The sequence below is a fragment of the Linepithema humile genome, chromosome 6 (genome assembly GCF_040581485.1).
Source record: "Linepithema humile isolate Giens D197 chromosome 6, Lhum_UNIL_v1.0, whole genome shotgun sequence".
Taxonomy (NCBI): Eukaryota; Metazoa; Arthropoda; class Insecta; order Hymenoptera; family Formicidae; genus Linepithema; species Linepithema humile.
Genome location: NC_090133.1, coordinates 27,984,216 through 27,999,555, shown reverse-complemented (window position 1 = coordinate 27,999,555; position 15,340 = coordinate 27,984,216). Strand labels below are relative to the sequence as shown.

General features: G+C 32.2%; 3 protein-coding genes across 4 annotated transcripts; 2 read left to right on the top strand and 1 right to left on the bottom strand.

The window, feature by feature from the left end:
* The first annotated feature begins 129 nt into the window (after positions 1–129).
* LOC105671281 (uncharacterized) lies at positions 130–7,816 on the top strand. Of its 2 annotated transcripts, none has more exons than XM_012365278.2 (6): positions 130–1,489; positions 2,541–2,572; positions 2,654–2,770; positions 3,101–3,290; positions 4,160–4,516; positions 4,998–7,816. In XM_012365278.2, exons 1-6 carry the CDS (start codon positions 1,403–1,405, stop codon positions 5,442–5,444), a joined length of 1,230 nt encoding a protein of 409 aa, XP_012220701.1. In that variant the 5' UTR covers positions 130–1,402; the 3' UTR covers positions 5,445–7,816. The 2 variants fall into 2 exon arrangements, with proteins under 2 accessions (XP_012220701.1, XP_067212936.1); XM_067356835.1 differs by having other exon boundaries at positions 130–1,697.
* Positions 7,817–8,365: 549 nt separating this feature from the next.
* On the top strand, positions 8,366–9,356 carry LSm7 (U6 snRNA-associated Sm-like protein LSm7). The gene is made up of 3 exons (XM_012365176.2): positions 8,366–8,534; positions 8,686–8,863; positions 9,042–9,356. The coding sequence occupies exons 1-3, from the start codon at positions 8,529–8,531 to the stop codon at positions 9,179–9,181; spliced, it is 324 nt and encodes a 107-aa protein (XP_012220599.1). The 5' UTR covers positions 8,366–8,528; the 3' UTR covers positions 9,182–9,356.
* Positions 9,266–14,800, bottom strand: ChLD3 (Chitin and LDLR binding deacetylase 3). Its single transcript, XM_012365743.2, has 10 exons — positions 13,706–14,800; positions 12,722–12,856; positions 12,454–12,558; positions 12,124–12,267; positions 11,615–11,797; positions 11,243–11,381; positions 10,917–11,038; positions 10,440–10,669; positions 10,114–10,284; positions 9,266–9,736 (listed from the first exon to the last, which is right to left on the bottom strand). The coding sequence occupies exons 1-10, from the start codon at positions 13,752–13,754 to the stop codon at positions 9,461–9,463; spliced, it is 1,554 nt and encodes a 517-aa protein (XP_012221166.2). The 5' UTR covers positions 13,755–14,800; the 3' UTR covers positions 9,266–9,460.
* Positions 14,801–15,340: the final 540 nt, after the last annotated feature.

The following is a 15,340-nucleotide window of genomic DNA, read 5'->3' as shown; positions in this document are numbered from 1 at the left end:
TATTTATTCACATTTTGAGGATTCGATCGCTCTGGCTCGGTTCTGAAATATATTGCGCTATATTAGCTGGCGTAAACGATCGGATTCACTCCCTTGCTCCTCGCAATTTGCAAAATCCCTTTCGCTATAACGCTCTTCCGTTATTTTTTATGATTGGTGCGAATGCGAATTCGTCTGTTCCTTGTGTTTCGAATCATTTTTGAAGTTCTGAGCTTTTGTCCAGCTTTCTTGTCCAAATAGTTGCGTTCTAAAATCTTTCTGGACAATTTTGTATAGCCCGCGAAACAATCGCAATGTTCTTAAGAGTTCGATTAGCATTTTGTTCCTAGAATTTTAATTAGAAAAAGAAAGAATTTAAATCCGATCGATTAGCAATTTTACAATTTAAAATTATCTCGTCATTTTTCGTAAAATGTGTATGTAAATCGTCAAAGAGTAGCCTCGCGATTGCACAAATGCCGTACATATATGTCTCTTCGCTTGCGGACGCTGTAAATATGCGCACTGATTACAAAATCCATTTATATATGTAAAATTATCGGAATTCAGTGCTGAAACGAAGGTCGCTCGACGTCACGTGAGCAAAAGTAACCAACCGTTGCAGTAGTTTTCGGTCACGTGATATCTTTTCACATTGAAATTGAGCGCCGAGCGTCAGGGTGAAAAGGCACCTTAATTCATTTCAGCGTCACACGATCGAATATGCCGCACAAAGCGAGCGCTTTTTGATTGAAGTTACACCGCAATGAAAGGGTTAATAAATATATACTCCATCAGTGCTCATATATAGAGTGACTTCAGGAAGTAGAATGAGTTATATCTTTTTTTTCCATGCAAAATAAAAAAAAAAGTAATAGAAGAAAAATTGCACGATTTTAATTAGTTGCATTTTTTCGCTGATGATTCTTTTCATAGTTGCACTTTTATGAAACATAAATAAAACTATATGACTTTTTTTTACACGTAAGATTATCCTCGTTCTCACAATTTTGATGCATCCTGAAATTCATTAAACGAAAGAGTATTTTTGCGATCTTGCGAACTTTCTGTGGCCGATTAAGCATTTGGATCTCTCTACAGTTAACGAGTGGAAGTTCTGTAAATTAAATATTCTTTTTTTTTACACAATTTTTTTATCACATATTTATCTGATTACATGATCATGTTAGAATAAGAAAGCGAGCGCAGAACAGATAGTACCATGCCGCATAGTATTTTCCCTCTTTCACTCGCTTTCTTACTCTAATGCGGTCACGTGGTCGGGCAAATGGTGATGTAGTGGGGAAGTGGCACAAAGGGAGAAATGGTAAATTCGTTGCAAATATACAAGTAAAATACGCGGAGCTTGATTGTACAAAGTGATACGGCGACGTGCACACAGTCGGCAATTGGTGACAGAACTATGATACAAGCTGCGAAGAGCCGCGTATTTCATGCACCACTCGTGACGACCACACTGACGCTGACACTGCTGTTGTTCGTCGATCAAGTAAGGATGGCAATAAGCGCGAAAAATACGCTTCGTAGCTGATCGGATTGCATTATCTCACTCCACGTGTGCAAAATAACGTGTAAACGTGTTTTGAACGCGAAAGAAACGCGGCCGGAGATGTGTTTCGTACCCTCGTCTGTACAGCCCTTGTTCGTACGGCTCCTCGCGCTCTCGATCAATACATCGCTGTGCTTGCCATTCATGCGTAAGTCTTTACCATGCTCGTTTTAACCCATTAACGGTTAACGTATCCTATTTCTAACACAGGATTTCCTTTATTTATAATTATATTATAAGGAATAAACTATGACAACAAATTTTTGACAATACATGACATCTTTAAATTCTTGTATTTCCTTACTACAGTTATAAAGCTAAATCTTTTCGGCAAGAATGATGAATAGCGTTTATTTTTTACAAAAATCAGTAAATTTTGAAGGAAATATTCGCAACATTCAACTTTTTTTCTCCGTGTCTTAACTTATTTTGCTCAAAATAATCAGCATTCTTAAAATGAAACGCAATCTTTCGAAGAAGGAAATTAGTAAAAGTTATATATTTATTTTGATTTGAGAAAACTGTAGGAAAAAAGCGATTTTAATTTAACTAAAATATGTCTTTTAATTATGGCCTTTAATGGGTTAATTAGCCATTGCGAGCAGCTGTCTAGCCGTTTTGCGATCCCTTGTCGATTCACGAAAAGCACTGCTGGCATAAAAATCGCTCTTATTTATATAAATGCTATTGTATCGTGTGAAAATCATTGTCATGATTTTTTACAATATAAATAGAAAAAATTATTGATAGAAATACTTTTTTGGGTGATTTCGTAATTCTGCAGTGTTTCTCTTCTATGATCTCGTATGCTGAAAACAATTTTGTGTTTCCTTAGTTCAAAATATTATTTTACGAATTACACTTTTACATTAAATTGACATTTAATTATTTATCTAGTTAATTAAAAGTCCATCTCGATTTCTTAGAATTTTTTTAGATTAAACTATAGTAATTTTGCCGCCTGCGATTAATGAATATTTTATTTTTTAAGGTGTCTTCTAGGCTGTGCGATGGAGGGCATGTGTAAGTTTCTTATTTTATAAATAAGAACTGAAATGTGTAAAACAGGATGTAAATAATAAGGAAAAAATTTGTTGTTTTCAGCTGCTCTCCTCCAAAAGAGTGTTGTGCTTTGGGCTGTTGTTACAGTGTCTTTACACCAGTGCATCCCCATGTTTCAGAGATGTTTAATTTCTTGATTTGGACTTACTGGTATCTGTGGTTGGTATTCACTTTAATTACTTATATCGGATGTAGGATAAATTCTTTTTTTTTAAGTTGTACAACATCAAAATTTTTATTAAAAAAGTAATTAAAAGAGTTCGCTAAAATATCGCACGGCAACGAAAAGTAAAGCTTCCGCTCGCTCGCTGTTCGCGCGTTATCTCTGCCTTCGCCACGCGCCAAACTTATCACTGGCCGCTGTCAGAGCGTATATTTCACGGCTTAGCCGCGCGAAATGCGCCCCCAATCTTTTTAAATTAATTTTTCAATAATTATTGCAAAAATTTACGCTTAATTTAATAGATGAAATAATAATTTTTTTTACAGGGTAGCAGTGCTTGCAGCATTGGCTATAGCTGCAACATGCGGATTTTGGCTATGGAAACGTCGTCGTAGTTTAGCGCTATCGGAAGATTGCACATCTTCGGAAAGAACTTCCACAGGGCCATGGTATCCACCTCCTCATTATAGCCGATGTAGTTCCTTCGTTCAGGCGTTACCACCACCATATAATGAGGTATTTGAAAATTTATTATATTATTTTATTACTGAACAACGATAAAAGAGGCTGTAAGCCGGAAGGGCGAATGCTGGAACACAAAAACTATAAATTATTATACGGAAAAATTAAGCCGTTTTGGACCTCACAATTTCGGATTCATTTAGTTCAACAATAGAGAAAAAAATTTAGATCACATGAAAAATATTAAAAATTTATGTAACTTATATTTTCCGAGATTTCTATATTTATTTTACTTCAATCTGATAATTTTTTAAACGACTTATGTATAGAATGACGAGGACAATTTATTTTTGTAATCTTCTATATTAAAAGGTCTATTATAGACACTATCGGATCTTGATGCCGATAATGGAGGGAGTATCGACCTGCTTTAATGCATTTTTTACTAAGATTTTTTAAACGAATCCAGCAAAATTGATTTTTTTTTAACTTGGAGGTTTTAACTCCAAACCCAACCTCCCAAAGAAAGGAGGGGGGTCCCCTCTTAAGATCCACCAGTGATTATAGGTATTTTTTTTATAAACAAACTTTTAAAGTCACACTTTTATAAAGTCAAACTTTTTTTATCACTTATGTCGGTGAGTTTATTCAATTATTTATAATTTGTCATTAAAATTAAAGCTCTTGAATTATATGTCCAGCAAACCATTATTATTTTTTTAATCTTTTAACTATTATTATAGTATTATTTATTTTTTAATTAAAATTTGAAAAATATTGATATTTTTATTGTCACATAACAGCAAGTTGTCATATTAATACAAATATTGTAGATGTTTTTATTCACTTATTTATGTAATTATATTGAATGAGTGAGTTCAAAAAATTCAAAATTTATTTTTACCATGTAATTTGATGCTTAGGTGACTGCAAAACCAGATCTTTACCCATTGGTAATTGGTTACGACAATAGTTTGGGCAAAGGAACTTCCGGTTTTGTGATGCGCTACTTTAGATCATTGTCTCATGCCAGCACACTGGATTCATTGAGCTCTAGTTTTATGTGCAACGTGGTAAACGAAGCGAACACTATTATTCCACCACCATACTCATGCAATAATAGTGTTGATGAATTATCAGCAGTGGATTGCGAGAGAAGAGAAATTGGCGATACCGGTTCGGTTGTCTCTTTGACAAATCACAGAACAACTTCTGACATATCAAGTCTAGCTGCTCAATCACCTTGCTCTCCGCCGAGAGCTACCAGTCCAACGATAGAGGTATGCCTTGACATTATATATTTTTTTAAAGAATATTTGCCAAATCTATACACAAGATCTTGATATACAAAATGTCTCAAACACGACAACGCTCGTGAACGAATATCTTACCAATTATTGCGAAATTTGCAAAACGGTTAAGGACTTTTGTGTTCGGTTTACTCTCCTCTGTCTGTGACACATTGTTCTGAGATACCCTGTGTATATTAAATATTTACGAATCAAAATAGGAGGAAGTTCTTAAACAACTAAATCAAAAAGTCTTTGCAATTTTCTAAGCAATAGTTTTTGAAATATAAAAGCTTAAAATTGACCTATTAAATTCTATGATTAGCTTATCTGTGATTCTTGCATATAACAGATTAGTAATATATTTATATTTTATATATATTTTTTTTTCATTGTGCGTTACGTTTAATCTCTATTCCTAATATTTTCCTTATTGCGTCACAATGCCTCATGTTTTATGTTTATTTTCTAGTTGCGGGAATTGTTGGACAAAATACAGCAACTCCCTCATTTATCTGACGGACTTGCCACCACTATGCATTGTCAGCAGAACCAGGCACCGGTCTTGTACGTAACTAATAGTGATGGTACTACGCAACAACGGCCTTTAACTCCCAGCGACATTGGCTCGTACAGAATCAAAAGAACTAGAGGCAAACTGTATATGCCATTAGGATTGCCGAGTTCGCGAAGCAAAACAAAACGGTGGCTGTCGCGCTCCGCGCCGACTACGCCTTCAAGTGCGATACCAATGTCCTTCTTGCCAGGACAGAGCAAGAGATCCTCGGAAGTTGGCAATAATAATCAACAGCAGGTGCCGCTGCTTGCCGAGCAAGATGAGAATGAAACCAATAATGTTGATCAATCGTCATCCGTTTCTTTATTCGCCGAACAAGAAGAGGATCGACAGTCGACATGACATATGATCTAAATTGTTGCTCGACTCAAGTACGCGATGATTCCTCCTCTTTTCCCCTCTCTACACGCGCGCGCGCGCGCCTATACATACGCATATTTTAATATAACTCTGATATATTTGGCGTTATGTATGCCTTATCGCATAAAGTTATACATATTCAAAATGTATTCAGGATGCATACACGAGATCAATAATGCCTTAACACACAAAGCCGAACGAAATTTTGACAATTCGGAGCAGGCGCGTGTCTAGATCTTTGTGCATTATGATTCGAAACTGTGTTTTATAGTTTAGCGTCCGTAAAGTCTATGTCAGACTCAACGATGCCAGGATTGAGACGCGTCCGTAGTGAAGGGGATGATGTGCACACCAAGACCCGCTTGCGTGTGCTTCGCGGAGCGCACAGTACACAAGTACAGCGCGCAAATTTTACGCGTCCCGTCGGCGAAATGTCGATGTGCATTCGATACATCGAAATTTATTGACGAGTGAAATACATTACAAAAATTTGGGCTATATAGAAAACGTACTTTTTATTATTATACTTATAAATTTTCTCGAGATGGGATAATACGTCCATCCAAGTAAATCCATTACGAGAGAAGCAGTTAGGACAATATTGCACAATTGTATAGAAACATAAATGATACGATGACATGTAAGGCACACTAGTCAAAATATTGAGATTGATCAGGAAGTGCCTCCGGATTGCCACAATAAAAGGCGTTATCATATCCATCATACTTATCTGACATTGCGCCACGATTATTATGCATTTTACTCGCTGCAAAACTCTCTCTCAATGGAGAAAATTTTAATTCTTTGAAGGTTCGCGGAAGATACTTCGATGACTTCTTCGCTCAGAAAAATTCTGGTAGAATGGAATCCTCTTCAAAAATGAGAAGAGACGATTCAAAAGGTCCGAAAAATGGCGCATACATTGACTAATAAATATTTTAATTAAACAAAGTTTGCCTTTTACTTTTATCGAAAAGTTCGAAGAAACTTCTTGATCAGCCCAATATAGTGCAGATTTAGTTAAGGAATAGCAAGCATAAGTTTATATAAAAATGTATAAAAACATGTATAAAAAGATTTACGTTTAATTTTGGAAATGCAATGAGAATATAACGGGATAATATATAATTCGTATTATTGTGCAACAATAAGGAAGATAAAATTTAGTAAGGCTCTATTGATTTGCTCAATCAAATAACTATAAAGGGGCAATAAAGTCGCAATAGAGCCGGTTATATGTGCTGATTTTGTATATTCAAATATTTTGCGACAATTTAAATACAGACATTTCTGTCTGTATTAGTTCATCTCGTCGAACATGCGAGTTAAAAAAACGCAAAAAAAATACTATTAATATTAGTTGTTCTACAATTAAAATATCGTTTTTTTTTTAATCCATTGAAATTGATTCTATTTGGAATCGATGTGAGACACCAAGGAATCACGTGAAATTTATAATTGTATTACAATATTTCACATAGATTTGCTATTTACATGCAAGGCGAGATATTTCGAACTTTGTATCCGTTTTTCTAATTTTTATATGTTTCCATATTTTCTCATCTGTCCAACTTTCACTGTGTCCATTTTTTTCACACTGTGCTGTGGTCAATTCTGTATGCATCTGAGGTTCCTATGTTTTGATATAACAGCGATCCGAAACACACACACTTCAAAACCAGTCAAGGAATAGTTGTTTTTTAAAAATATAAAAGTTTTGAACTAGCTATTTTTCAATCAGCGGCTCTAAATCTAATTGAACACTTATGAGAGAAATTAAACGTCGAGTCAAAAGATAAAAACACTGAAATAAGACAAAATTATTTATAGCTTTAATTGAGGAATAAAGTCTTTTTCGATTACATTAAATATTTGATCAATTCCATGCTTTGCCGTTGTTTCGCTATTATAATTGCAAAAGAAACATGGTTAATAAATATTAACAATAATATACAATATACAAATATCATGAATAGTATATGATTTAAACAATTATATATACAATATATATATATAAATTATATCGTAAGATACATTATCCATTTTATTTTACAAAATAAAATGGGAGAAAAGTTTTAAACATGCTAGTTCAGAAATTTTGTAAATAAGTATTTAGGAAACAATAAAAAATAATTGTACACTAAATTATTTTCTTTTATTTTTTGATATCAGAAGTAATATTAGTAACAATTTGTTTAAATCGTGTTTTCAAATATATAAATAAAAATTTCCTTCAGCCCGCCATTGTATATATAAAGGCAGTCACGCTTTACTCATTATATTATTCACGTATATATTATGCATTGACATATATTTTTTTATAAAGTCAGAAATGAATAAATTCAAGCTTTTAAGAGGTGTTCTTATTTTTACATACCAATCTTGGGTTTTATGAATTTACGTAAAATATAATTGCGGCAACGATATACTAAAATATAACTAAGAGATTTCTAGTTTGCATAAGATATGATTATTTACTTGCAATCTAATAGACATAATATTTAATCATAAAAATCTTACTAACCATAATGTAAACAAAAAATTTCTATTGAGGGTTAAAAATCCTAATAATGTACTTTATTTTAAAAAATAAAAAGTTTTTAACACGTCACATAGTTATAATTCGGTAAAAAACATCAAAATTCTTTTTTCAACAACTTTAATCTTGAATTTCTTAAAATTGTATTTAGCAGCATTCACACAGTATCAAAATGATACTTAACCTAACATTTTTATGTTTTTTTTGTTGAATTATGTAATCAGAGTGTCATTAAAATCACTTACAAACAAAATGCACTCAGAAAAGTTGAAAATAATAAAATTAATCTTTTCTAGCATTTCCCGGTGAAAGATATATATTCTCGATATCTCGATTTAAAATAATCGATTGTGAACGCGGATAAAGTCGATACTCGATTAACCAATGTTTTTACCGGTTCCGTGTATGAGCTCGTGAGGAAACATAAAATTTGGAATAATTATGAGAATAATTTTGGAATGTGTTGCTGATTGGTAAAAGTTGATCGCTCTTGATTTAGTTTTTTTTTCGTGTGACTACATATAAAGATGTCTGTAAGTAATCTATGTACTTTTTATTTTTCTATAAACTTATTTTAGGTTTATCTATTAGTTATAACCTCTTTTTACAGGCAACGAAGCAGGTAATACATCATAAAGTATTGAACTAACTACAAACTTGAGCGCATTATTTACATGTTTATAGCAACAGAATGTCGAGCACAAGGAGAAGAAGAGGAAAGAGAGTATTCTTGATCTCTCGAAGTACCTTGAGAAGAACATAAGGGTGAAGTTTGCTGGAGGTAGAGAAGCTGAAGGTATCCTCAAAGGTTACGATCCTTTACTCAACCTGGTGCTTGATAACACTAAAGAATATCTTAGAGGTAACTAATGATAATTTAATACTTTGCTGATTATAACACGATTTAGATAATAGATTTAGATTAGATTTATATATTTATGTATATATAATTTTTGAATAATTGAGTTGTTTATTAACTCTATCTGTGTGTTAAAAATTGGATTTTTAAATCTTATCAAACAATTGTTTGAATTGTGCAGATCCAGATGATCCGTATAAGTTGAATCAAGATACTCGTATGTTGGGTTTAGTAGTATGCAGAGGCACATCTGTAGTGCTTATTTGTCCTGTAGATGGTATGGAATCTATTCAAAATCCATTTATACAACAAGAAGGATAAGCAGTTTTGTCTCTTTACACAAGCTAAGTTTTGTCTCTACACAATTAATACACATTATATTTTCGAAAGAAGATGCTATTTCCATTTTTTTTTAAATAAAAAATATAATTTATTTTATATTATAAATAAGAATAGTTTACATCTATAAGAAATAAAAGCAAGTTTCTTATAAAAATACACATTTTTATATCTATAGTTATAATAAATAATATAAATAAAATACTATATAATCATTTCAATGATACATAAGCGATATAAGATGTGCTTTTAACATTTTCACTAGAGTCCGAATTCATTTCTCAACCACGGGTATTGTTTCGGGCATTCAAAACACGTATATAAATATCTATGCGACTTGAGCACTTTACTAGATAATTTGCAACTATTCGGCAAATCGCAGGCGATTTCAAATGACTCAAAATGTCGTTTTGTACATTGCCAAGGTGCAAACTTTTCGATGTCGTTAAGGGATGTTGGCTTGCCCATCCATTCTATAATCTGGTGGTTTGTGACAAAAAATACATCATCCAATCGGAGTAGATCGTCGATGAATTTCTAGTTGCACATATGAAAATATTGTTGATTAAACAGAAATAATTTATCATAAGGGATATAATTTATCAAATTGATAAAAAGATTAGACAAATATTTAGATAAAAGTTACAAATCTTGAATTATAAAAAATCATGTTACATTTCTATATTTTTTAATGCTGTAATTTTTAATTGATCACAAAATTTAACGTATAAAAAAAGATGTTAAGATTCTCAAATGTAAAATAAGTACAACAAAAATAAGAACTTAAAAAAAAAATAAATGTAACGTCTCGAACATCTTCATTAATCTCATATTTGAGCTCAATTCAAAATAAATATCAAGTTCATTCGATGATAATCATACAAAGAAAGAAATAATTTTAAAATTCTACTTACATTAAAAGCATAAAAGTATGTTGGATTTCGAAACCATGATGCGTGAAGGTGTAAGCCGAAAGGTGCACGATTGGTGAGATAATGCCTTTTAAAATTCAGCATAAGCATTTCATAAACCTTTTCTCCAGATAAAGAAGAAGGACACCTGTCTATAGTGGCGCAAGTATATTCCTAAACAGAAACTCCAATAAACATCATTTTTAAGAACAGGAATCGCTTTTTGCTACGCGTTTGATCAAATGTAAATAAATAAATCTGTGAACGGATCGAAGTCCGTTCAGTCAAAAAAATTCTTATTCTATCGCGCGTATAGTGATTATACTTACGTTCACCAAAAACTGATTTAGAGGCAGTTCCCAGATGTTCGGATAAGAACGGGTTGGGCACAATTGTTCCGCGTAAACGCACGGATGCGGCGGCCTATAATCGAGCGTGTAGGGCCACAGAGGTGGATCAGAGAATGGTGCGACAATCGAGGAATCATAAACGAAACCAAATTCAGACATCATCAGAAATTGGCGGTTCCATCCGATTTGTAAAAAAGGGGCTCTTAATCCTGTGATATAGAAAATTGCTTTAATAAACACTTGACATCTCAAATAAGATGGTTTAATTACATTCATTCTCTATGTAGCATTATATATCAATTAAATTATAATTTTATATATCTTACATTTAAATATGTACATATTTTTATATTTTTTTGTATGAAAAAGAGAAATTTTTTCCAATAATTGTTGTGTAGATCTTTCCTTTTCAATTCAATCTTGAAATTACAGTCGAATTAAAAACAATATTTCTACCTTTGATATCGTCGATACGAACCGCTGCATATTTCTTGATAATGTTCGCTATTCCAACCATCTCGTCGAACCAGTCTTCGATTGTTGCATTCTTCGACCACCACTCTTTCGGTCCACGATGCCTAAGTGATAAATTAAAATTCTGACTAAAATTTCCGAGCACTAATTATTAACTTTACATTACAAATTGATATGATTTTGAGATATAAAGCGTTCTAGGAGCCATAAATGATTTTCGAACTTTGGTGCGCTATTTAATGCATTTTTGTCGTTGCTTTGCTAATTTACTTTAATGATTTTTTCAAGGTATTGAAGTAAGTACTTACGTAACTGAGTGTGCAGCTATCTCGTGGCCGGTATTCCACAAATATTGCACATTCCTGTAATTTGTGTATTGATGACTAATGTAAAAAGTACCTTTTATAGGACAGCCATTGGGATTTTTTCTGTCATCCGTAAAAATTCCTGTAAATGATCAAAAGATTATGTAGTGATTTTCTTTATTATAAATTTTTTTCTTAGAAAAAATCTTTTTTACTCTAAAGAAAATAAGAAAAATTGTTAATATTAATGCATAAATTCATTGTCGCCAAATGATACCAATGTTAATTCAGATAAATGCAGATTTACTGAAAGAGAAAAAAAGAGAACACGATAATAAAATTTATTTTATTGTTAAGAAAAATTTATTAATTTACTTGAATAGAAGTCGAAATTTTCCGCATTTATAGCGTCATCAAAAGTGATTGTTATCATTTGTGGAACCACAGATGCACTGAGATTTTCCGGAATTCGGGTTCCATCCTTGGAACACCAACAATTTGGCAGTTTGCACTTCTGTGTGTCGCAATCCGGCGCTGCGTTCGCATCGTGTTGCATGTCTGTTGCAAATTAATATTTTTGTTAACGATTCACGTGCACCATGTCGTTGTTATTTTACTTTTATTCTGTAAAATCGAAATAATCCTCAAGCTATCAAGATATCCTTATAGAACTCAAATCCATAAAATAGTGCAAAATTGTGAAACTATAAAATTAAATTTTCTTTTAATTATTTGTATCGATAAAAGTATCAGTTTTCATATGTGTATTTGGATATTTATTGCAATTGAATCTTTAGTGCGATTGAACTATCTTCGCAATATAGAAGTTTGCAACGTATGACGAGACAAGAATTTATATTTACGCATATTTTTGTATTTCTTACCGCACCATCCTTCGTCAGAACCGTCGGAACAATCAACGCTCCCGTCGCAAAAGTACAGAGCCGGAAGGCACATACCATCTCCGCATACCAAACTTTTCTCGTTACACTCACTATTCTTGAGCAATGATTTCTCTGGTTGAGTATCTACAAAAAGCTTTTAAGATTTTACATCACTATTCAATATACAGTAATTCGTTGTACGTTTCTTTACAGGCAATTAGTGACAAGAAATGTCGATCTTTGTTCTGTCTAGACATACTCTAAAAATCTTAGAACTTTGCCAAACTTTCTCTTTTCACATTTCAATAGATTTAGAGTAAATTTTTATACCGGAAGTTATATCACAATTATCGACGTTTGTTTTAAAATCGCAAATCTGTCTGGAAATGTCAAAAAGGAGTCCTTGCGAGCACTTGAATTCGAACACTTCATTATCTGAAATGTAATTCAATTAGCTGTTTATTTGTGGGATATATAAAAGTACAGTTTTTTTTCTACTTTTATTTTTGAACGGAGAAGGAAATAATTAAAATTAATTGATAGTTATGAAATCATTCCCAACTCTTTAAGTAAATCATTTTCTATGATTTAAAATTACCTAAACAAAGGAAATATTTGGCACATTCCGTGGGTGCCCAAACGCTATGCGACGGTGTTTTGGGATTCCGATAAAATTTGTTGTTATCTGTACAAGGAACATCTTCGGAATGTTCTTCCTCCACTGTGTTACTTGCTAAAAATAGTGCGATATAATAATCTTTTTTATAAATTTAACTAGTAATATATATAATATTCTATTTTAAATAATGACCTGAATATTTTGAAATTTTGTAAGTTTACCGTTAAAATGTACAGATCATTTTCGTAAAGTGAATATCATCGGAAACTATTCCAAGATCTCATGGCTATGAGATTACTTTAGGTGCGTGATACTTTCACATCCCCCCTCCCCCCTTTCGACTGATTGTAAACGGATCTGTAGCGACATACACTTATCTGAAGAGAAATCCGGCGCGATTAGCACCATCGTTTTCACCCGAAAGCAAAAACAGAATTGAAACTTTCCAAATGCGTCATGGTTCAAAATCAATTTGCAAAATCACTTTGAACTTACTGTTTTTATTCCGCTTATAAAATTGAAAGGTTGAAATTGAAGTCAACATTATTTTCTATAAAATCTTCAATTTTTAATAGGTAAAAAGAGATTAGTTTTAAACCTAAAACGGATGCTTAAATAAACGAATGTTTTACATTTCTATAAGCTACAGTACAGCTTTTGTTATAAAAAGATTATTGTCAAAAGTGCCAATGTTTGCTAGCGAGGCAATGGTTTTAGATATTCATGTTCTCTCATTATTGAAAACCATGTATGTTGTGCGATCAGAAAATTTAATATGCATATAACACGCTATAATTTAATTCAATCAATTTTTATAATTAAAATATTGTACATTCTTTACTTGATATTCTTAAATTCAAGTCATGTTTCAAAATTTGAAGTTTTTACGTTTACAAATCAAGTTTGCACAATTTGAAATCAAGAAAAACATACATTAGCAAAATTATCAAACTGCAAACTTACCGGAAATGGTCAGTAACGTAATTAGCACGAAACAGAGTTTCGATTTCATATTGATCTCTCCCACACACGAATTTGTACGGATTCTATACACGATAGCTGATACTTTCAAACTGACGGCTGCGTACGAAAGTATGTCTTATATGACGAGTGTTCGTTTCACTGGTAAACCGCGCAGATTCCTTCCAAGCCGATTATTTTCACTCGTAATAGCAATGTCGATATTTTGAATACTAAATATTGATCGCGTTATTTTCTACTAGAATATTGATATTTTATATTGCTTATTGATTTATCGAATCCATACAGAAGTTTTACAATGTTTGTAACAGACCAAAGAAAATTAGAAATGATACAAATAAAAAGAAAACTAACGTTTGCTGCTAATAAAAAATAATTATTTCTTAAAGAAGAAAGAAAAAAACACAATAAGTTCGAATTATCAGGCGTACAGCAGTGCTTTGCTTGATTATTCTTTTGGACTTTACAAGTTAACGGAAGCTACAGTACATAATAGTTGCACAATGATTTTATATCGATTGTAAAATTCACAATGTATAATTCAGTTTATTTTTATGTTTTACTATCAAAGAATTATTGCGAAAGTTTCACATAGCAATGCCATATTTTCTAGTGAAACAGATAACATGTGCAAAAATTAAAAAATAATTTGTAAAGAAATAAAACATTTATTGCTTAATGTGAGAAAATCTTATGGAGAAAATTGTTCACAGATAAATTGTTTTTATTTTTTATTTTTTTCCTCTTCCTCTTCTTGTTGCTCGGTTGTACTTAGAATTTCGAAGTTATATAATAAATTTTTAATAGTTAAGCTGGAATGCGTGACGTCATGTTTTGATTCTGTAATTGTGAAAATTCAATACTCGCGGGTGAAGGAAATTACGAGGTAAGGAAAGATAAGTTAATATTCCGGAGTCAGTTCGCAGTTGTCGAACGAACGAGCAACAGCTTCATCCCACGTGAAATCAATATTTTTATATATTTTTTTCAATTAAAATAACTACTTATTATATAATATAATAAATACATTCCTAGCAAAATGTTAAATATTATTTTAAGCGCTTAGTAAATCTTTAGATTCTTGAAAACAGTGTCACGATGTGTAAATAACAATGCTTTACTAATTCAACTGATGGACAGCGACCAAGTACGCAATTTTTTGGCTCTTCCTCCTTCAAAATCGAAGTTTCTGTGATTTCTGTCCCAATTAATTTAATTAATTGGGAACCCAATTGAGATAAATTTTAAACTATGAATTTCAAAGACAAAAAATTAAATCATATTTCGTTAAGAGAGCATCACGGAAAATCACATCACCGGAAAATAACAACGTATTTGCATTATTTTACCGTAAGATAAGTTACGCATCTATCATCCTCGCTATTACACAGTTGGAAATGAATCCAAACAATTCTACCATAATTATTGTCGACAGGGATGTTTGCCAAATAACTGTAAGATCGAGCACAATTGTAGATAATTAATCATGTTGACATTTGGCAGCTTGTTTTAATTTATTGTATGAATTAATTCTAAAATTCTTGTATTTTTGAGGCAATGTACACGTCTAATGAACTACCGTGTACGTATCGCAGTTACATAAGAATTCGTCTTCAA